At 42.7% G+C, this 22172-nt stretch overlaps 1 protein-coding gene across 1 annotated transcript in view; it reads right to left on the bottom strand.

Moving 5' to 3' along the window:
- Positions 1-4550: 4550 nt before the first annotated feature.
- Positions 4551-22172, bottom strand: part of washc3 (WASH complex subunit 3) — a 41277-nt gene continuing 23655 nt past the window's right edge. The window contains exons 5-7 of the mRNA XM_068050148.1: positions 12379-12492; positions 11412-11476; positions 4551-7324 (exon numbers count right to left, since the gene is read on the bottom strand). Coding sequence (XP_067906249.1) covers positions 7243-7324; positions 11412-11476; positions 12379-12492 — 261 coding nt within the window. The 3' untranslated portion in view covers positions 4551-7242. The remainder of the gene's footprint in view (positions 7325-11411; positions 11477-12378; positions 12493-22172) is intronic.

Genomic DNA, 22172 nt, shown 5'->3' with positions numbered 1-22172 from the left:
AGCACCTAATTTGGCAACCCCACCGATGGAAAAAGAGCATTAGAGAGCAAGAGAACAGCATCATTCCTGGTTTAATACAAAGGCCAGAAGAAAAAGCTGAACATTCATATCAGATTGCTTGTCTGACATCTAGTCTTGGATGAGCTGCAATTTCTTCCATCAGGAAGATTGAAGCCATTGGCATTTTGTTCAACCCCAAGCTAAACTTTTAACTCCATATCTCTCAATCACAGAGTGACAACTTCCACGTCTGGAACATATCCTGACTCTGCTCCAACCTCAGCCCATGTGTTGCTGAAACCATCAATGCCATTAACACCGCCAGACTCTATCTCCAACATACTCCTGGCCAGCCTCCCATCTTCCACCCTATAAAATGTCAGTTCATCCAAAACTTACCTGCCCATATGCTAATCCACAGTCCTGCACATCTCTTATCCCCTGTTGTCAATGCCCGACATTGGGTCCTGGTCTCCCAATGCCTCAAATCTAACATTCTCATCTGTATATTTAAACCCCTTGCAAAGTTGGTAGTAGTGGAAATAGATGCTACCAATGTCCAAGTCAGGCTGCTGTGCACCTTGGAGGTGGTGGTGTCCCATGCACCTGCTGTCCTTGTCCTTCCAGGTAGTGATGTCACTAGTTTTGTAATTTCTGCCAAAGATGGACACTCATCAGTGCTTTTGCTACCTCTAGAATCAACTTTTCCAATACTCTCCTGGCTGGCTTCCTACTTTGCATGCCCCGTAAACATGTGCTTATCCTAATCTCTGCTGCCCATATCCTAACTTACATCAAATCCTGTTCACCCCTCGGTACTCACTGGCCTACATAGGCCCCCGGTCTGGCAACTTCTTGATTTTAAAATTCTCATCCTTGTTTTCAAATCCCTCCATGCCTCACCCCTCCTTATTCCTGTAACGCCCTCCAACCCTTCGTGATCACTACACTCCTCGAATTCTGGCCCTTTGTGCATCCCTGATTTTCTTCACTTCACCATTGGCTGCCATGGACCTAAACTCTGTGGAATTCCCTTCCCAAACTTCTCTCTTCCTTTAAGACACTCCTTAAAATCTACATGCTTTTGGTCACTTGTCCTAATATCTCATGTGGCTGGATATCAAATTTTGTTTGATAATGCTCATGTAAAACTATGTTACAGGGTGCTGCATAAATGCAAGTTGTCATTTAAAATGGAAGCTTGATGTGGCAAATGGGTCTCTGCCCTGGGAGGCAGCAGCATAGCTCATTGAACCATCAAGGTTTACAGCACAAGTGGCCATTCAACCATCATGTCTGTGCTGGTCCCTTATTCGAGCAATACTAAACTAAACCCACAACCATGCTACATTTATGATATTAAAGAGGCAATATAATTGGAAGTTGCTGGAGTAACAAAATCAGATAAAATGCAGGCCAATAGAAGAAAATCTGGGAAAATTGCTCTCCAAACCCTTTAGGTGATCAAAACTGGTCGAGACAACATTGACCCCAACTTATATCACAGGATACCTACCTATTGGGATGCAGGTCACACCAGTCAGGCACAAGCCACCTTTTGTAGGAATACAGTAAACCAGTGTTCACCCCACGAGCCAGCAACTGTCAGCTGTGACTCAGTGGGTAGCACATCCTCCTCTGAATCAGGTGGTTTATGGGTTCAAATCCCATTCTAGAGACTGGAGCACAAAAATCCAGGCTGACACTCCAGGCAGTACTGAGGGAATGCTGCACTGTCAAAGGTACCTTCTTTTAGATGAGACATTAAATATAGGCCCAATCTTCCCTCAGGTGGACATAAAAGATCTCATGGCACTATTTCGCAGAACAGCATTGGAAACTATCCCCAGTGTCCTGGCCAATAATTATCACCAAAATACAGTAGCTGGCCATTATCACACTGCTGTCTGTGGGAGTTTGCTGTAAAGGCTGGTTACCCGACATGTGTCAGGTTCGGGTCGCACTTCCGGGTCCGGCATTCGGACCCGGGTTGGGTTGGGCTGATTGGACATGCTTTATCACCAACTCAGGTAAGTGGCTCCACTGTTAATTTACTTTTTGGGCTTGAAAGGTTGTTTTGTTACAGTTATTTTAAGCTTGTGCAGATCAGCAACAAAGTGAAAAACGGAAGGTAGGTTAGCTGATGGTCGGGTTGGGTCGGGCGCGGGAAAAAAATGGAAGGACTCGGGCCAGGTTGGGCTCAGGGTTGGATGTGGTTCTGTTGGGCTCAGGTTGGGTTTAAGTTGCAGACCCAAGCAGGCCTTTAGCTTGCTGTGTGTAAACTGACTGCCATGTTTCCTACAAGTGGCTACACTTCAAAAAATACTTTGTTGGCTGTAAAAGTGTTTTTGAACGTCCTGAGGTCATGAAAGGTGCTATATAAATGCAAGTCTTTCTTTTATTATTGTCTGTGCAAAGAACTGCCTAACATCCAACCCAGTTCTGTCCATATTTAACTTACAAGTGTGACCCTGGTCCTCCCTAGCCTATCCAGTTGAAAGAATTTGTCCACATAAACACCATTACTTCATAAACTTCAATCAAATCACCAGAGTCTATGCTTCTGCAAAGTATACAGTCTTAGCTCAGGGAGCCTGACGATTGAGCAATTCTCTTGCTGTCTCAATCTGCCTGCAGTTCATTACTGTTGGTCAGTTCAGAGCCAGGCCACTAGAGAGAGCACTACACTGCACCATACCATCCTCCTCAAATAGGATATCATGGTCAATTGCTTATGATCTGTTCCAAGCAGATTTCTAATCTTTAAAAAATCAGAAATCTGCACCTTGATTCTGTACTCTGCACATGGAGCAATACTGATTCCCACTTGGATTCTCCCCCAGTTTTCAAAATCTGCTGAGCTCAAACACACCAACAGTGTTTGGTGTTAAAAACCTGACAGGTTCCTGTGAAGAAATGTGCTGTGAAACTCTCATATTCTGGAAAGAAAAGCTATTGAAAAGGTTGGAGAGTTAGCTGTGCAGTCAAAAAGGCAGCAGAATGTTTCCATAATCTTCACCTTGATCGTCGTCATCCTTTGTTACTGGTCTTATCCTGATGCTGTAATCTACAACTTGTATTTATATCACATTTTTAACATACTAAAATGTCCAAACCTTCACAGAAACATTATCAAACTAAATTTTAATACTGAGTCACATAAGGAGATATAAAGGCTGATGAGCAAAAAGCTTGGTCAAAGGGGTAGGTTTTAAGGGGAGTCTTAAAGGAGACGAGGCGGAGAGGCTCAGAGAGGGAATTCCGGAACTTAGAGTTTTGCTGCCAATGGTGGTTCACAGTGCCAGCCAAACTGCAAACAGCCCTGACCGCTTTTTAAAATCCAGCTTTGTCCTGTCACAGTAAGTTTTTCCTATTGGTGTTGTATAAATCTGATTTACTCACTCCAATGCAACTCTTAGCACAGAACATCATCTCTGACCAGCTCTTATTCCCCATGTACTTCACATGGATAAGCTTGTGCACTTTGGAATAAATGAATATTTGATCAGTTGGCTCACAAATAAATTAATCTGCTCATGGTCCTTCTGTACAAGTACTGAAAAGAACAGGGTGAGCCATTGTAATAAACCTCACACTATGAAAACATCAGGACATAAAATGCTGCAGACAGCATCTTTAAGCAAAGCAATCCAACTGTTTCCATATTTAAACAATAATTACTAACTTTCTGAATTTCTCAACTGTTTTCCTTTCACCACGTAACACACCCACCTCCCCCTCTATGGCCCTAATCCCACACCCTCCATTTTTTTCCTTCCTTCGGCAGAAAGGAACGGTTTTCGCATGCAACTCTCGGCTACTACTGAAGTCCAAATGTCAAGCACAAACTGAACGGCAACAGGTGACCAGCTTCTAACTTGCTGTATCATCTTTAATGGCTCCTTCTTTGCTTCAGCAAAGGAAAAGGAATGTGAGAACCTGTACAAGCTTCAGAACAGCGAATGGGATGAGCACTGATGAAACCTGAGGAAGCGATCTAAGCAAATTAATAAAAAAAGGTAAGTCAGAGGGTATCCTACAATGAATTTAAATGCCAAGTTCTCAAAAACCATTTACTGGTTTCCGTCAAGGTCATGGGTATTGGCCTTTCAAAAGAAAGGCAGGTTAGTATTCTGGCAAAGTAGAGTTAGAAGTTAGGCCTTTACGGAAGATTTATTACACAACGCAGAAAACAATAAATCTTGTAGATCTAACAAGAATAAAACCAAACAGCATCTCAGCTCCTAGAAGATTCTACCCAAAGGCAAGACCACAGTACCCTAAACGCGTACCTTTGACGTCTTCATGTGCCAGTTAGTTTTATAATCAAGTATGAATCGATTATAAAAAAAAAGTTTAGGGTGGCGGCGAGCACCAATAAGAACATACATTAAAGCAATACAGTGGATAAACAAGAGTGAGGTCAACAGACAAAACATGGTCAAAGGATTTATGTGCTGGAACTGAAAAACTCCAACTCCTGGCATGTAATTTCACCTGAGCACCTCTTACTCCCCGCATAATTTGCATGGATAACAAAACTCAGGCAGTTTGTTAACTGAACATGACGGATACAGCACACGCCAAGATTATTACTTTATTTTCAGCAGTACACACTGAATTACTTAATGGAGGAAGAGTTTTGGAAGTTACAAACCTGAGCACTAACAAAGAATTTAACAGTTTATTAACTCAAACTAAAGTGATATGACATTGTATAAACCTGAAGAGAAATCTAGTTTACCTGCAGGGACGTTCAAAATTCTTCTCTACTTGTTCCTATAAATCACACATTTGGCTGGTTAATATCTAGAGTGGGATTGCAAGGACATCCCATAGGTAGGATACTCCAAATGCTAAAAAGTTTGATCAACATTCCAACTGTCCCAACATCACACCTCCATTTAGATCATCAAGGGTTCTTCAAATCAAGTGGAACAAGCCAATTAGTGCATAGCATTCAAATGGAGAAAGAATATAAAAAGGACGTGGGGAAACTGGATTAGAGTAGACAGCTACAGGCGAGCAGCTAGCAATGGACCAAATGGCCTCCTGAAAAAAACAACTTGCATTTCCATAGCACCTTTCAGGACCTCAGGACATCACAATGTGCTTCACAGCCAATTAAATACTTTTGAATTGTAATGCAGGTATTGTGTACCCTAATTTCTATGAAGGGACTGAATCATTCATTCCCATAAGCCATCTGCTTAAAAACCAATTGGGTGTTGGGAGTGTTTTTTAAGCAAGCTAGTTAGCTTGCTAAAATCATGTGGTATTAATGATCATGTGACAGTCAAATGCACAAACCACAACACACAAAAAGAGATTCCAGTGAAATTTGTGCCAGGTTCTGGGCTCGCTCAGGATCCAAACTCTCCACTCCAGGATTGTGCCCTCACTCTCTCTCGCCTCATTTTCCAGCCTTGTCAGGTGGTACTCAAAGGAACATCTTCCCTGTACTTTATTCAGCAAATGATGACATAACTGAGCACTGGTATAGCTGTATAAAGATGCCTGGTCTGTTATGGGAGACTAAAGCATATAAGCCATTCATTGAATTGTAAAGCACTTGGGACATCTTGAGGTTGTGAAAGGTGCAACGTAAATGCAAATTCATTCTTTTATTAATATATTTCACAAGAAACCTAGCTGAATCAGAGAAGTAAGGGGCAAATCCACAAATCTCTCACTTCCATCGGTGAGCTATGCCTCAAGAGACTGGGAATTAGAGATAGGATTACCAACACAGTGCACTGATTATCCTATCCACACTCAGAGTATAGCTCGCTGTTGTGTGCTCAGGATTGGTGGATTTACCCTGTAGGCAATATAGTTTCATGGACGGGAGGGTGTAATTACAATGTGACCAGTTTACAGTGCAATTCTGATTATAAGTATTAAAAACAGAATGCAAGTCTTTAAGATGGGGACTGAATTATTTTCTGACCTTGTCCCACCATTTCACCTGAAGACGAACTTGGTCTTGGCTCCCCATGCATAATGACTAGTCTTGTTAGTGATTTTCACAGATCAATCAAACAGAAAGATTCCCGAGAAAAATCTACAGTTCAGGATAGCTTTTACGCGGATGGACGATAAGTATCGTCCTCGTCAGTGATACCAACGTCCAAAGAATGAAAAAAACGTACAAGATTTGAAAATGTAAATGTTCAACAATTAAAGATTTACAAGTAGTGGGTTCTTAAATGTGAAAGAATCCTTTTGAAAGAATAGTGAGTTATGATTTCACATTAAAATTAACTCAATTTAGTTGAAGGTTACACATTTCTGAGCACAGCCCCTCCAGCAGAAATGTTAATCAGATGCTGCTCAGAGCGAGAGACTGCATCAGCTTTAAAGAATGGCACCAACTTGGAACACTTTGAAAGAATGGAATGCTGCAGCAGCACCATTGGTGTAGCCTCATGAGACCAATAAACTTGAACATCTGACACATCCTATTCAAACTCAGGCTCACTGGTCTGAAAATGATGATGATGATGGGGGGTGGGGGAAAACAGTTCTCATCTAGCACTCTTTGTGACGAAGGAGTTCTGACGTTAGTTCAGCTCCTGGTGCCAGATGAGTAATTACAATGAAGCAACGTAAGGGAAGGGAGTAAGTGCACATCGCTTGGTAACTCACCCAAATCACTGGATATTATAGACAATCGTGCAGTTTCTTCATTTCTGCACAAGCTGCTCTTTGCAGTTCAGGCTTTAAATAGCTTAGGGGTTTTTTTTTGTGTGGAAAAACAGAATCTTAAATAAACTACTCATTTTTTCCAAGATAAAGGTGTGCAGTCAATCATGAACAAAGTATATACAATGTCTGGGAAAATAAATCTAATGGAAAAAAGATTACCCCTCTCGCCATGCCTGCTGCCGCCGGCCCCCCCCATTTTTAGCTCCTTGATTAACAGTAGTGATTTTTCTCACAAAACCTTTTGAAGTTACATCTGAAATACAGTAGAAAGATTATAACGTTATGTATAAATAAAAGTGCAGCTCTGCGTTCGAGTACTCGCAAAGTTTACGGTATTAAGCAATGGATGGACTTGTGCCAGAGATTTAGTTATAGAGTCTTGCACATCGAGCATGCTCACGCACATTGATGGAGGTGGCACGCTTCATACTGACGCAATCCTTTTTCACCCCCAACCATCAGAAAAATGCCCTGAGACAACAATCAGTGCTCCATATCCTCCAGTTTTAGAACTGAAATGGCTCAAGTCTGTTTTCAATCACTGAATGATGACTCGCTGTCCGAGCTATCTTCGTCATCCTCTTTAACCCCATCAGGAACAGGGGCATCAGGAGTCCTGCACAAGAAAAAAAATACGCAGGATAGTCAAAGAGCCTAAAAGAATCAGCACCTTGAAGTTACAGCAGTAATTAATGATGGAAATACAATCTACTGCAAATAAAGAACAGGAACATTGCAGACTGCAATTTAACTTGCACAAATGTTCCAGTTAAACTGCGTTGCACTACTACTGGGACACTAAGGTGCTCAGTCAAGGAAGCCTACATGTTGAAAATAGGAGATATATTTTGTTGGTATATTCTGGGACCCATACGCAGTCATACACTGTCAGCCGTGACTCAGCTGGTAGCACCCCTCAATTCTGAATCAGAAGGTTGTGGATTCAAGTCCCACTCCAGGACTTCAGCACAAAAATCTAGGCTGACGCTCCAGTGCACTATTTTCGGAGATTTGGATGACACGTTAAACTGAGGCCTTGTTTGCTCTCTCAGGTGGATGTAAAAGATCTTCTGGTACTATTTTGAAGAGGAGCAGGAGGAGTTTTCTCCAGTGTCCTGGCCAATATTTATCCCTCAATCAACATCACAAAACAGATTACCTGGTCATTATCACATTGCTGTCTGTGGGAGCTTGCTGTGTGCAAATAAGTTACCATAGTTCCTACAACAGTGACTACACTTCAAAAGTACTTCAATGGCTGTAAAGTGCTTTAGGACATCCCGAGAACGTGGCAGGCACAATATAAGTGCAAATCTTTCTTTCCCGAGTCTCTAATTTGCTCTGTGGACAGGTGAGACTGCTTCACTCAGCTGAATAGACTTATAAAATGAAAAGAAAGGCTTGCAATGAAGTACTTTTGAAGAGCATTATAATGTAGGAACTGTGGCAGCTAATTTGTGCACAACAAAGTCCAATTAGCAGCAATGTGATAATGATTACATAATCTGTTTTTGTGAAGCTGGTTGGGAGATAAATATTGGCCAAGACACTGGGGAGAACTCCCTGGTCTTCGAAATAGTGCCAGGGAATCTTTTATGTCTACTTGAGAGAGCAGAGGGGGCCTTGGTTTAACATTTCATCCTAAAGATGCCATCTCTGACAGTGCAGCACTACCTCAGAACTGGCAGTTTAGATTTTTGTGCTTAAGCCTCTGGCTTGGGAGTCGAACCAACAAATGACTGACTCAAAGGCAAGAGAGCTACCCACTGAACCGCAGCTGACGATTCTCTGTCCATGATTTGGTCAGAAAGCCCTTGCAGGTGAGGCTCCCTGGTGCAAAGGCCAGACTCAGAATTACCTTTCACCCAGGTGTTGTCAGATTTAATAACTTGCATTGTGTCTTTTATACATTGAATCTATAACTGGACAAATTGTTATTTGTTGTGCTAGGAGCAGCTCTTTCCAAGAATACAGATCCACAAAATACCAGCAAAATAAATCAGACAGCAGCAAATAGACTGAAAGCTCAACCACAAAACACTTCAAGCAAAGACAGAACTCTTGACCTTCTGTACTCTTGCTGCAGTGGGATTTCCTGTAGGGAAACACTGCTACATATCGCTTGGGCAAGGCTAGTAAACTCTACAAGTCAGTTGCCATATTCAAAGAAACATGGTTCCATCGAATTTCCACAATCAGAGCAGTGGGTACTGCACCAGGGGTTTCTGCATCCAGCTACACAGATTAACTCCAGACATGACAAGCATCTCGACCTAAAGACTCAGTGGGTAACTGTACATGGGTAGCATGGAGCTATTCAGTGATCACACAGATCCCAGGTCCGAGTTCAATTGGCCCATGTGTCCCTTTTTGGGGGCGTGGGGAAGGACGAAGAACAGTTAGTGTTCCCGCTCCTAACAGATATATAAGCAGCACTTGCAACATCTGTATGTTTACCACACTGGAAAGATCAAAGTCAGGTTTGGCAATGAGGCCTCACGACTGAGTATCTACTGACACTCACTGCCCAAACTGACACACAAGAATGACCACTTGGACAAAGCGATGGAGGACCAGCAATACGATAATTCAAGAAGAGGGCAGACAGTGAAGACAAAAATAGAATGAGGAAAAAAAAAAAATCACAAAAATCCAAACAGACCCAAAAAAGGACCCAATGATTACTACCAGAGAGTACCATCCATCCATTTAACAGGATAGGATCGTAGAATGATACAGCACAGAAGGGGGCCATTTGGCCGACTGCACCTGTGCTAGCTCTTTGCATGAGCTATCCAATTAGTCCTACGCCCCCTACTCTTCCTCCATAGCTCAGTAATGTTTCCTTTTCAAGTATTTATCCAATTCCTTTTCAAAGTTACTACTGAATCTGCTTCCACTGCCCTTTCAGGCAGCACATTCCAGATCACAACTCGGTGTGTAAATTTTTTTTCTCATTTCCCCTCTGATTCTTTTGCGAGTTGCCTTAAATCGATGCCCGCTGGTTACTGACTCTCCCGACACGGGAAACAGTTTCTTCTTACTTACTTCAACAAGACCCTACATGATTTTGAACACCTCTGCCAAATTTCCCCTTAACCTTCTCTGCCCTGAGGAGAACCCAGTTTTTCTAGTCTATCCACATAACTGAAGTCTTTCATCCCTTGTACCTTTCTAGTAAATCTCCTCTGTATCCTCACTAAGGCCTTATGGCCCTCTGTAGTGTGGTGTCAGACTGGGCACAATACTCCAGCTGGAACCTAACCAGTGTTTTATAGAAGTTTAGCATAACTTTCTTGCTTTTGTACTCTACGATTCTATTTATAAAGCCAAAGATCCCATATCTCTTTAATAGCCTTCCTAACACATTCAAAGATTTGTGTACGTACAGCCCCAGATCTCTCCACTCCTGCACCCCATTTAAAATTAGGCCCTTTAGTTTATATTGCATTTCATCATTCTTTCTACCAAAATAAATCACTTCACATTTCTCTATTGAATTTCATCTGCCATGTGTCTGTCCAATTTCACCTCTCTGTTTTCGCCCTCCTGAAATCTGTTACTATCTGCCTCATTGTTCCCCAGGGTATTGGAACATGTGTTAGAATAAAAAACAAAAATCACACTTGCAGCAGTTGGTGATAAATGGCAGCAGGGAAACAGCTAAGAATCAGAAGGAAATAGTGTACTGAAGATGACAGCAGTAACTTTCAAGAGGAAAAAGGTGATTGAGGGCCCTTGGGTCCAAATTGATGACCCCGAGTCTTGGTAATCCAACCCTCAAAGTCTGGGCAACACAGTTCTAATTCGAGGAATACAGGAATAGGAGGAGGCCATGATGGGTACATCATGCATATTGGTCATGTTACTAAATTAGCAATCCCGAGGCCCAGATTAATGATCCAGAGATCAGTTCAAGTCCCACCATAGCAGCTGGGGAATTTAAATTCAACTGATTCACTAATGTTCTTTAGGGAAGGAAATCTGCCGTCCTTTCCCAATCTGGCCCATGTGACTCCAGACTCTCAGCAATGTAGCTGAATCTTAACTGTCCTCTGAAATGGCCTCGCAAGCCACTCAGTTGTGTCCAAGGAGGCAGCTCACCATCGCAGTTAGGGATGGCCAATAAATGCTGGCCTTGCCAAATGCCTACATCCTGTAAATTAATTTTAAAAAATTAACCCTTTGAGCAATTTCCACCATTCAACTAGATCATGGCTGATCTGTGCCCTCAACATCACTTACCTGCCTTTGCTCATATCCCTTGATACCCTTATTCAGCAAAACTCTTACTGATTTCAGTTCCGAAAGCTCCAATTGTCCAATAACATCCTCAGCCTTTTGACGAAGAGAATTCCAGATTACAGCTACCTTTTGTGTTTCTATTTTTTGCTCTGCTTTATTTTGTTTGAATTCCGTGGGCTTGGCTGTTTGGAAAGGGCTGCTCTTGGCACCAGTGCTTCAATGGATGATACTCCTAAACCATCACACCAATATCTATTAGGAGCTTGAAATATATACAACTGTCTACAAATGTTTGCTTAAACTTTGCATGTGACTCTGCAGAACTTAGCTTAGACCCCGATCTGGGGCAGAGTTGGATGGAACCCATTCCTCTGGTCCAATAGTATTACCATTCACTAGCCAGAGACAAAACATTTGAACAAATGAAGAAATTTCAGCAGTGATTGGTAGAAACTCACTCCAACAGATCCGGGTTGAGTCCTTCAGAAATCATTTTGTTCCTTATGGCCATAACAGGAACCCCCTGCAATAAAGAATGAGGATTTAGAAAATTCTTCTGCATTGTAAAGTGAACAGTTTGTAAAGAGCAAGGCTGGGATGGAGCAAATGGCAGAGCTAGAACATTGCAATGTGGGGATCAACATTAACAGTAAAGTACTGGAAATGAAAACTCCTCAAATTTAGTTGTTAAGTAGAACAGCTTGAATGCCTTTACCACTTGTCACGTGCAGAAAGACATCTCAAAGTGGTTTATATTGGAGGTGGGTAGCACAAAGGAATAGGGAGGGGTTAGATTGGGCAGTTGAAGAAAAGTAGTCAGGAATGATGGGAGTGTAAGGGTTGACCAAGCAGCCACTGTTGGAGAAGCAGAGGACAGGGAGTGGGCTGGTGTTAGACAGAGCAGAGGGTGCCTGTGGGGATTTAAGACAAAAAAAAACTTGCATTTATACAACGCTTTTCAAAAATTCAGGACGTCCCAAATTCACAGCCAATTAAGTACTTTTTTTTTTGAAGTGTAGTCACTGTTGAAATGTGGCAGCCAATTTGCACACAGTAAGGTCCCACAAACAATAATTGATAATGACCAGATAATCTGCTTTAGTGATGGTGGTTAAGGGATAAATATTGACCGGGACACTGAGAGAACTCCCCTGCTCTTCTTCAAAATAGTGCCATGGGGGCTTTAACTTTCACCCTAGGTAGCAGATGGGGCCTCATTTTAACATCTGATCCAAAAGACAGCGCCTCTGAATGCAGCACTCCCTCAGTACTGCATCGGTAGTATCGGCCGGACTATGAGCTCAAGTCTCTGGGGTGGGGCTGAAACCTATGACCTTCTGAATCAGAGGAGAGGGGGCTACACTTTGAGGCATGGCTGACACTAAAGGAAGACCTCTACCAACAAGGAAAAGAAAATTAACACACCACTTGCACCATCTTCAGGTATCTTGCATATCGAGGGTCTTTGGCTACTGTAATAGCATTTTCTGCCAGTGAATCTGCTTTGATTTGGGTTGTAGATTCAATGTTTTGTTGGACCTGAAAAATAAGAACATCTGCAATTAGAGATGAAAATCAAGTACATCAAAACCTTAAATGAAACATAACTGAATTAATAACAGCTGCTCAGGTGGCATAGTAGTAATGTCACTGGACTAGTAATCCAGAGTCCAGGCTAATGTTCTGGGGACATGGGTTCAAATCCCACCACGGCAGATGGTGAAATTTGAATTCAATTAATAAATCTGGAATTAAAAACTAGTCTAATGGTGACCATGAAACCATTGTCGATTGTTGTAAAAATCCATCTGGTTCACGAATGTCCTTTAGGGAAGGACTCCAGACCCACAGCAATGTGGTTGACTTTAAAATGCCCTCTGAAGCGGCCCAGCAAGCCACTCAGTTCAAGGGCAATTAGGGGTGGACAATAGGGGATGGGATCAGCGACACCCACATCCCACAAACGAAAAAAAAATCCATTCAACAAAGCTCTCATGAAGGAAGTACAAAACAAATGGACAGATTGAGTCAAAATATCCCATGAAGCGCACCCACGTATTCAAAGGTGACTGATAGCAGGGGAAAGAAGAAAATGGCAGATCCTCTTTCAGGAGATCTCAAAAGTACATCACATATAGCGAGTTATAGCAAGTTTGAAGTGCAGTTACATAAGTGTAGCAACATTCTGTGTTTCTGACAATGCAGCTCTCTCCAGTTCAGTCCCCACTGCTTACAGCAGGCATGTTGGCGTGAATGCAAATTGCCTACTGTAGGCAGTGGACTGTAAAACCGAAGTAGTAACAGTAAAAACATGCATTTCTGTAATGCCTTTAACATAGCAAAACATTCCAAGGCGTTTCCAGAAGCCTCATAAAAATGTGACACAGCCACAAAAGGAGATATCTGGAAAGGTGTCCAAAAACCCAGTCAAAGAGGCTTGTTTACGGAGCATCTTAAAAAGAGGAGAGGCGGTTAGAGAGACGGAGAGGTTTAAGGAGTGAATTTGAGAATTTAGGGTCAAGGCAACTGAAGGCATGACCACCAATGGCGGAGCAATTAAAATTAGGGATGCTCAAGAGGCCAGATTGGAGGAGTGCAGATACCTTGGAGAGTTGTATGGCTGAAGGAGATTACAGAGATAAGGACAGGCAGGCCATGGAGGGAATTCTCAACAAGGAAGGATGAGAATTTTAAAATCAAGGTGTTGCTTAACCAGGAGCCAAAGTAGGCCAGTGTCACAGAATGGACAGGATTTGGTGCCAGTTAGGATATGGGGAGCAGAGCTTTAGATAAGCTGTAGTTTATGAAGGGTGATCAGTAGGAGGCCAGTCAAGAGAGCACTGGAGTAGTGAACTCTAGAGGCAATAAAGGCATGGATGAGGGTTTCAGCAGCTGATGAGGCAACATCAGAGATGGGGCAATGTTGAGGAGTTAGAAGTAAGTGATCTTGATGATGGAGCAGATATGTCATTGGAAGCTTATCTCAGGACAAGTAGGATGCCACATTTGTGAATGGTTTGGTAGTGGAGTTTTAGATATGTTCGTTTATGGAAGTAAAGAATAAGAAGCCGGCCAGGAGGACACTGGAATAGACTAGAGGTAATAAAGACACGGATGAGGGGTCCTGCAGCAGATGAGCTGAGACAAATGCTGGAAGTGGGCAATCTTGATGGTGGAGTGGATATCCAGGGTCAAACAGGACAGTAAGGTTACAAATAGTCTGGTTCAGCCTCAGATAGCGAGTAACCAGGGAGAGGGGTGGAGTCGATGGCTAGGGAACCGAATTTGTAGTGGGGACCGAAGACAATGGCTTTGGTCTTCCCAATATTTAGCAGCAGGAAGGCAGCAAACAGATCCAATGTGCACGTGTAAAATTAAAAAAAAACATTTTTGCTACTCCATTTTTGTTCTTTGAACATATCGGGAGCAAAACCAATTAAAAACTACTGTCAATCCGTGCGACATGGTGGGACTGTAGCACTGACCTTTAATCCAACCGAATGGGAGAGCACAGCAAGAAAGGAAAGCAGGAGAAAAACGAACTCTCTAGCAGCTGGTCGGAAGACGAGAAATGGGCGAGGGATGGAACCCTGCGTTTACTGAAGCAGGGTCATCTGTTAAAAGAAGGATTCCATGATAAAGTATGCCCGAAATAGCTGGCCCACTTAATATGTTACAAGCGGAGCCTTTGTAATTGACTACAGTGGTAATGGCGAATGGTTAGCACCATTTTCCCAATCTAGGCGGGTGCCCATGACAAGTGTGGATGGTGTAGTGATGCAGAGTGTACTACAATGAAGTGGCAGCCTAGTTTCCGTAGTATAGAATGATTCAAAAGGCTTATGCTGTATTAATACAAACAGCTTAAATGCACCATCATATTCAACATTGAAAGATTACGAAGAGGTGGGATATAATTCTCATGCTATCCTTTTCCTTGCAATTGACTGAGTGAATCCAACACAAGGAATCCCAGCACAATAGACGTTGTATGAAGGCTCCTATTCTGAGAACCCTATAGTTAAGCAGCCATGATTCTGCAGAGCTTTGCTCATTGCACGTTATCTGGATCATGACAAAATGAAATACCTGCACAAAAGGAACATTAATATGAAACTCTTCTGCCCTTTACTCGACTCTGAAGTTAAGTTTTAGATTACAATGCAAGTCTTAAAATCAGAAATGTTGGTGTAGAAAACAGACAACAACAATTTGTACTTTTATAGCAAAAGGCCCCAAGAGGCTTCACAGGAGCATTATCAAACAAAGTTTGACACCAAGACACAGAAGGAGGTATTAAGACAGGTGACCAAAAGCAAGGGTTAAAGAGGTAGATTTTAAGGAGCATCTTAAAAAAGGAGTGAGAGGCAGAGAGGTTTATGAAGGGAATTCCAGAGCTTAGGGCAGAGGCAACTGAAGGCATGGCTACCAATGGTGGAGTGATGGAAATTGGGGATGTGCAAGAGGTTGGAATTGGAACTGCAGAGATCTTGGGAGGGTTGTCGGGCTGGAGGTTACAGAAACAGGGAGGGGGCAACGCCAGGAGGGATTTTGAAAGCAATATGAGAATTTTAAATCTAAGGCTTTGCTGGACTAGAAGCCACTCTAGGTCAGCGAGCACAGGGGACCATCCTTCCTCCTCCCCAACCAAACAAATTAAAATCCGAAGCAAAATGCACAAACCTAAGTGAAGAATGGTGGAAAAAAATCAGGCCCATCAGCACTCTTCGAATCCGTTAAATAATGCAACCATGAGCCCTACCACACATTCCCATATTCTGCCCCAGTAAAATGCCTTAAATTGCAAACTCAATAATCCTCACTACACCACAGGGAATTTTTCCACTTCATACTCCACACTTCTTATGCACTCTCTGAGCGTGGTTACCATTTAGACCCAGAACTAGCATCTTTTACACTACTTTCCGGAAATAGGCTTTCTTCTCCTCAAAAGTGGTGTCTCTCCTCCTTAAAACATGGTATACAGAGTAACTCACCCAACTACTGCCCACCGCACCTCCTCCCAAAAACTTGGTGCACTCAGAACTCCTTCCACCTGCAAACATGGCATTCCCAATACCCGTCCCTGAACTCCTCCCCAAAAATGACAAATGAAGTACTCATCCAGATGTGGTACACACCGACCCCCACCCTGCACCACCTCCACCCCAACTCCCTCCAAAAACGCCACCTCATTCTTTTGGTCAGAGAATTGCCCAAACCTATCAAAGGGATCAAGGGATATGGGGAGAAAGCAGGAACAGGGTAGTGAATTAGACGATCGTCCATGATCGTTTTTGAATGGCGGAGCAGGCCTGAAGGGTAGAATAGTAGAACCTCAAGGTTAATATTCTCTGGATTATACCTGAGCCACGTGCCAATTGGCAGAGGGCACATAAGATTAGTGAAATGAATAAATGGCTCAAAGACCGCTGTGGGAGAAGTGCATTTCGGTTTGTGGGACACTGGTACCAGTACTGGGGAAAGTGGGGGCTATACCGTTGGGAGAGTCTGCACCTGAACCATGTTGGGACCAGTCTTCTAGCAAACCGTATAACTAGGGAAGTAGTGAGGGCTTTAAACCAAACAAAGTGGGGTGAGGGATCGAGCCTGGGTAGATGTAGAAAACCAAGGGGTAGAGTGAAGGCAGGAGAGCAGAATAGCAACATGGGAAATGAAGGTCAGAGAATGGCAGGAAGGGACAGAGAGAAAAAAACCTAATAACACACCAACAGTCAAGACTAGATGTTACAAAGATAACAAAGGTTATGTATCTGAATGCACATGGCATTCATAAAGTAGACAAACTGATGGCGCACATTGAAATAAATAAATATGATCCGATAACTATTACAGAGACGTGGCTGCAGGATGACAAGGATTGTGTCCTGAATATTGAAGGGTACATGACATTCAAGACGAATAGGAAGCTAGGAAAAGGTGGATGGATAGCACTGTTAATCAAGGATGGCATTGGTGCAATAGTTAGAGATGACCTAGGTTCAGGAGATCAGGATGTAGAATTGGTTTGGGTAGAGATGAGGAATAGTAGGGGAAAGAAATCACTAGTGGGAGCGGTCTATAGGCCCCCTAATGTAGGACGAAGTATGCAAGAAGAAATATTTGGTGCTTGTGATAAAGGGACGGCAATAATCATGGGTGATTTTAATCTACATATAAACTGGGAAAATCAGATTGGCAATAGCAGCCTGGATGAGAAGTTCATAGAATGCTTTCGAGATAGTTTCTTAGAGCAGCACATTCTGGAACCAACCAGACAGCAGGTTATATTAGACTTGGTATGAAGAGAAAGAAAGAAAGTGTAAAGTGACAGGATTAATGACCTCAGAGTAAAGGCACCTCTAGGTAGCAGCGACCACAATATAATTAAATTTTACATTCAGTTTGAAAGAGAGAGGAGTAGGTCTAAGACTAGTATTTTAAACGTAAATAAGGGCAACTATGTGGGCAGGAAAGCTGAGCTAGCTGAAGTGAACTGGGTTACGAGGCTAGGAGATAGATCAACAGAGAAGTGGCAGACATTCAAGGGGATATTTCAGAATACTCAGAATAAGTATATTCCTACTATAAAGAAAAATTCTGATGGGAGGACCCACCATCCATGGTTAAGTAAAGAAGTTAAGAAAAGCATCAAGCTTAAGGAAAAAGCATATAATTGTGCAAAAATGAGTGGCAGGCCAGATGATTGGTCAGGATATCAAGAATGGCAGAGAATGACTAAAGGGTTAATCAGGAGAAAGAAATTAGAGTATGAGAGGAAGCTAGTTAGAAATGTAAAAACAGATAGCAAGAGTTTCTACTGGTATTTAAAAAGGAAAAGACTATGTAAGAGACATCTTGACAAATACATGAATAGGAAGGGAATAGAGGGATATGGGCCCCGGAAGTGCAGAAGGTGTTAGTTTAGGCAGGCATCAAGATCGGTGCAGGCTTGGAGGGCCGAATGGCCTGTTCCTGTGCTGTACTGTTCTTTGTAAAGGGAGTGTTGGTCCTCTAGAGAGTGAGAATGGGGAGTTAATAATAAATAATAAGGAAATGGCAGATGAAATGAACAAAATATTTTGCTTCTGTCTTCACTATAGAGGATACAAAAAAATTCCAGTAATAGCTGTAAATCAGGAGGTGCACGGAAGAGAGAAACTTGCTGAAATTACAATCACCAGGGAAGTGGTACTGAGCAAACTGATGGAGCTGCAGGCTGACAAGCCTGATGGGCTTCATCCTAGGGTCTTAAAAGAGGTGGTTAATGAGGTAGAAGATGCGTTGGTGTTATTTTTTCTAAATTCGCTAGATTCTAAAAAGGTTCCATCAGACTGGAAACTAGCAAATATAACCCCTCTAATCAAGAAGTGGGGGGAGGCAGAAAACAGATAACTATAGGGCAGTTAGCTTGACATCTGTTGTGGGGAAGGTGTTTGAATCAAATCATTAAGGAGGCTATAGCTGGCAATTTAGAAAAGCTCAAGGTAATCGAGAATAGTCAGCATGGTTTTGTGAAAGGGAAATCATGTTTGAACAATTTACTGGAGTTCTTTGATGGAGTAACACGTGCTGTGGATAAAGGGGAGCCCGTTGACGTACAGCACTTGGATTTCCAGAAGACATTTGACAAGGTGCCACATAAAAGGTTACTGCACAAAGTAGGAGCTCATGGTGTAGGGGGGTAACATATTAACATGGATCAAAGATTGGCTGGCAGAAAACAGAGTATGCATAAATGGGTCCTTTTCTGATTGACAGGATGTGACCAGTGGAGTCCCACAGGGGTCTGTGCTGGGGCCTCAACTTTTTACAATTTATATCAGTGACTTAGATGAGGGGAGCGATGGCATGGTAGCTAAATTTGCAGATGACACAAAGTTAGGTAGGAACGTATGTTATGAAGAGGACATAAGGAGTTTGCAGACCAATATAAATAGGTTAAGTGAGTCGGCAAAAATCTGACAGATGGAGTATAATGTGGGAAAATGTGAAGTTGTTCACTTTGGCAGGAAGAATAAAAAAGCAGAGTATTTTTTTTAATGGGGAACGACTGCAGAATTCCAAGGTGCAGAGGGACCTGGGTGTTCAAGTGCATGAGTCACAAAACGTTAGTATGCAGGTACAGCAAGGAATAAAGGTGGCGAATGGAATGCTATCCTTTGTTATGAGAGGAATTGAAAATAAAAGTAAGGATGTTATTTATGCTTCAGTTATACAGGGCATTGGTGAGACCACATCTTGAATACTGTGTGCAGTTTTGGTCTCCTTATTTAAGGAAGGATGTGAACGCATTGGAGGCAGTTCAGAGGAGGTTTACTAGATTGATCCTGGAATGAGCGGGATGTCTTATGAGGAAAGCTTGGACAGACTGGGATTGTTTTCACTGGAGTTTAGAAAAATGAGGGGAGACTTGACTGAAGTATACAAGATCCTGAACGGTCTTGACAAGGTGGATGTGGAAAGGATGTTTCCTCTTGTGGATGAGTCCAGAACAAGGGGGCGCTCTTAAAATTAGGGGTCGCCCTTTTAGGACAGAGGCGAGGAGAAATTTTTCTGAGGGTTGTGCGACTTTGGAATTCTCTACCACAGAAGGTGGTGGAGGTGGGGTCATTGAATATGTTTAAGGCGGGGTTAGATAGATTCTTGTTCGGCAACGAAATCAAACATTATCGGGGGTAGATGGGAGTGTGGACTTTGAGACAGAAACAGATCAGCTATGATCTTATTGAATGGTGCAGCAGGCTCGTCGGGCCGCATGGCCTATTTCTGCTCCTAATTTGTATGGTCGTAATAGCAGGACCAATATATCATACACAATAAGAAAAGGGTAACTGAACAATGTGAGACATCACATGAATGACGATCAGCAATGCATGACATTTAGCAACTTATTTGAAGCAATGTTCAAGGTTCTGCCATGAGCTGTGTCTATCAAACAAAAAATAGCTCCCCAGCAATGAGAAATACCACAGATTCCTATCGTAATCCACCATTCCCAGTGAGACATCCTCGAGTTCATAACTTCTATTACAGCAGATTTTCCACATGAAGTCATCCTTTGACTTGTTTTCATTTTAATTTGAATGTCAAATGTAATTCCTAATTTTATGTATATTTATCCATATGAAGTCATCCTTTGGAAATATGTTCCTGCTCTAATTCTGCACCCTAACCACAACTTAATTATACTGCAACGGGTCAATACATGATCTTCAATAATTGCATAATATGCTATTTAAAACAAATAAGCTAGGGAACTGCTTCACCAATGTCTTTGAATTAAGGATTTTAAAAAAAATAGCCTTACAGTGCAGAGACATAGATTTTTGCTCTGCTGACAACGACTGCAGTAACACCCACTTGCTTAGGATGCACTGGCTGGGACTCTACTGATCTTTGAGTTGGATTCTGGGAGCTGACTCCTGGGATTTCATACAGATCTGCCTTACATGGGTATAAAAACAGGCTGCCGATGTACAGAGACCGGTTTCAACCGTTTCGCTCTCAGATTCTGACCTTAAAGCACATTTGCATTGAAGCTTCAGTGTTAGCTTCTGGGAGGCTGGTACCCTGGAGCCAGTTCCCAGGATTTACCAGCTTGCAGTGGCCCAGAGGCAGACTCATACACTCAGTTTTACATGTTGGAAATGGGAGTTAATACAGCATGGATATTGCATTCCCAGAGTTGGACTTAAGAGGATCAATATGAAATAAAGTACTGTTCCACTCTTGTAGGCAAGGAGCAAGGAAGAAAAATGTAAAAAGGTTCAATGCTGAAAGGGGACAGGGAAGTAACTGTTTGCTTTCTAAAATGCATTCATACTGTTTGAAAATTCATGTTAAAGAGCGTCACAACTCACATGCAAAGTTTAAATCCATGTTCCCATTAACTTGCACATATACCAAATGGCTGACACCACCAGATCTCAATATTCCCATTGAGGATTTAACCACCAATGAAGCAACAGTATTAAACAGCCCTGTCCAAACCAACATGTCCACGCGATTCAAATGAGAAACTAGTAAGAAGCAAGAGCAAATAGTGGTACCTGAGCAAATTATGAAATCATACCTGACACAAAGGAAAGTGGCATGGTTGTCATGACACAGTTAAGGTTGTTGAAGGCCAAACAAAGCACTGGGACATTTCTGGAAGAGTTCCTCAGGGAAGTGCCTTCGGCTGCTTCATTGGTGACCTGCCTTCCCTCATAATTATGAGTGGGGACTGCTCACTGACGATTCCACAGTATTCAGCTCCATTCACAACACTTCTGATAATGAAGCAGTCTATGCCAGGATACAAGTGGACCTGGACAACATCCAGGGTGAGCTGACAATTTGGCAGAGAACATTCAGCCTGCTTGATTGGCACCCCATCCACCACCTTCAACATTCACTCCCTCCACCGACACACAGTGGCAACAGTGTGTACCACCTGCAAGACGCACTGTAGCAATTCACCAAGGCTCCTTCGACAACACCTTCCAAACCCGCAACCTCTACCTCCTGGAAGGACAAGGGCAGCAGATGCATGGGAACACCACCACCAAGTTCCCCTCCAAGCCACACACCATCCTGACTTGGAATTATATTGCCGTTCCTTCACTGCTGCTGGATCTAAATCCTGGAACTCCCTTCCTAACAGCACCGTTGGTGTACCTAAACATCAAGGACTGCAGCGGTTCAAGAAGGAAGCTCATCATTACCTTCTCAAGGGCAATTATGAATGGGCAATAGATGCTGGCCTAACCAGTGACACCCACATACCCCAAACTACTTTTTTAAAAAATTCAGGCAAAACATGTTCTGGATTAATGACCATCCTGAGAAAGAGAAAGTCAAGGTTATCTCCTCCAAAACTTCAATGACAGCACTATGATCAAGGTGCCCACCATTACCGTCGCCGCTGACCAGAAGCTTAACAGGACCAACCTTATGGGTGGAGGCTGGATACTCTGCGAGAAATGTCTCGCCTCATGACCCCCGCAAAGTCTCTCCCTCATCTGCAAGGCTCAGGTTACTGGGTCAAAAGCCTGCAGCTTTCTACCTAACAGCACTGTGAGAGCACATTCCCCACACAGACTTCAAGAGGTGGTTCACTATCACGTTCTCGAGGGCAATTTTTAAAAAAATTCATTCACGGGATGTGGGCGTCGCTGGCTAGGCCAGCATTTATTGCCCATCCCTAATTGCCCTTGAGAAGGTGGTGGTCTTCT

The sequence above is a fragment of the Heterodontus francisci genome, chromosome 18 (assembly GCF_036365525.1).
Source record: "Heterodontus francisci isolate sHetFra1 chromosome 18, sHetFra1.hap1, whole genome shotgun sequence".
NCBI lineage: Eukaryota > Metazoa > Chordata > Chondrichthyes > Heterodontiformes > Heterodontidae > Heterodontus > Heterodontus francisci.
This window is presented reverse-complemented; position numbering and strand designations above follow the sequence as displayed.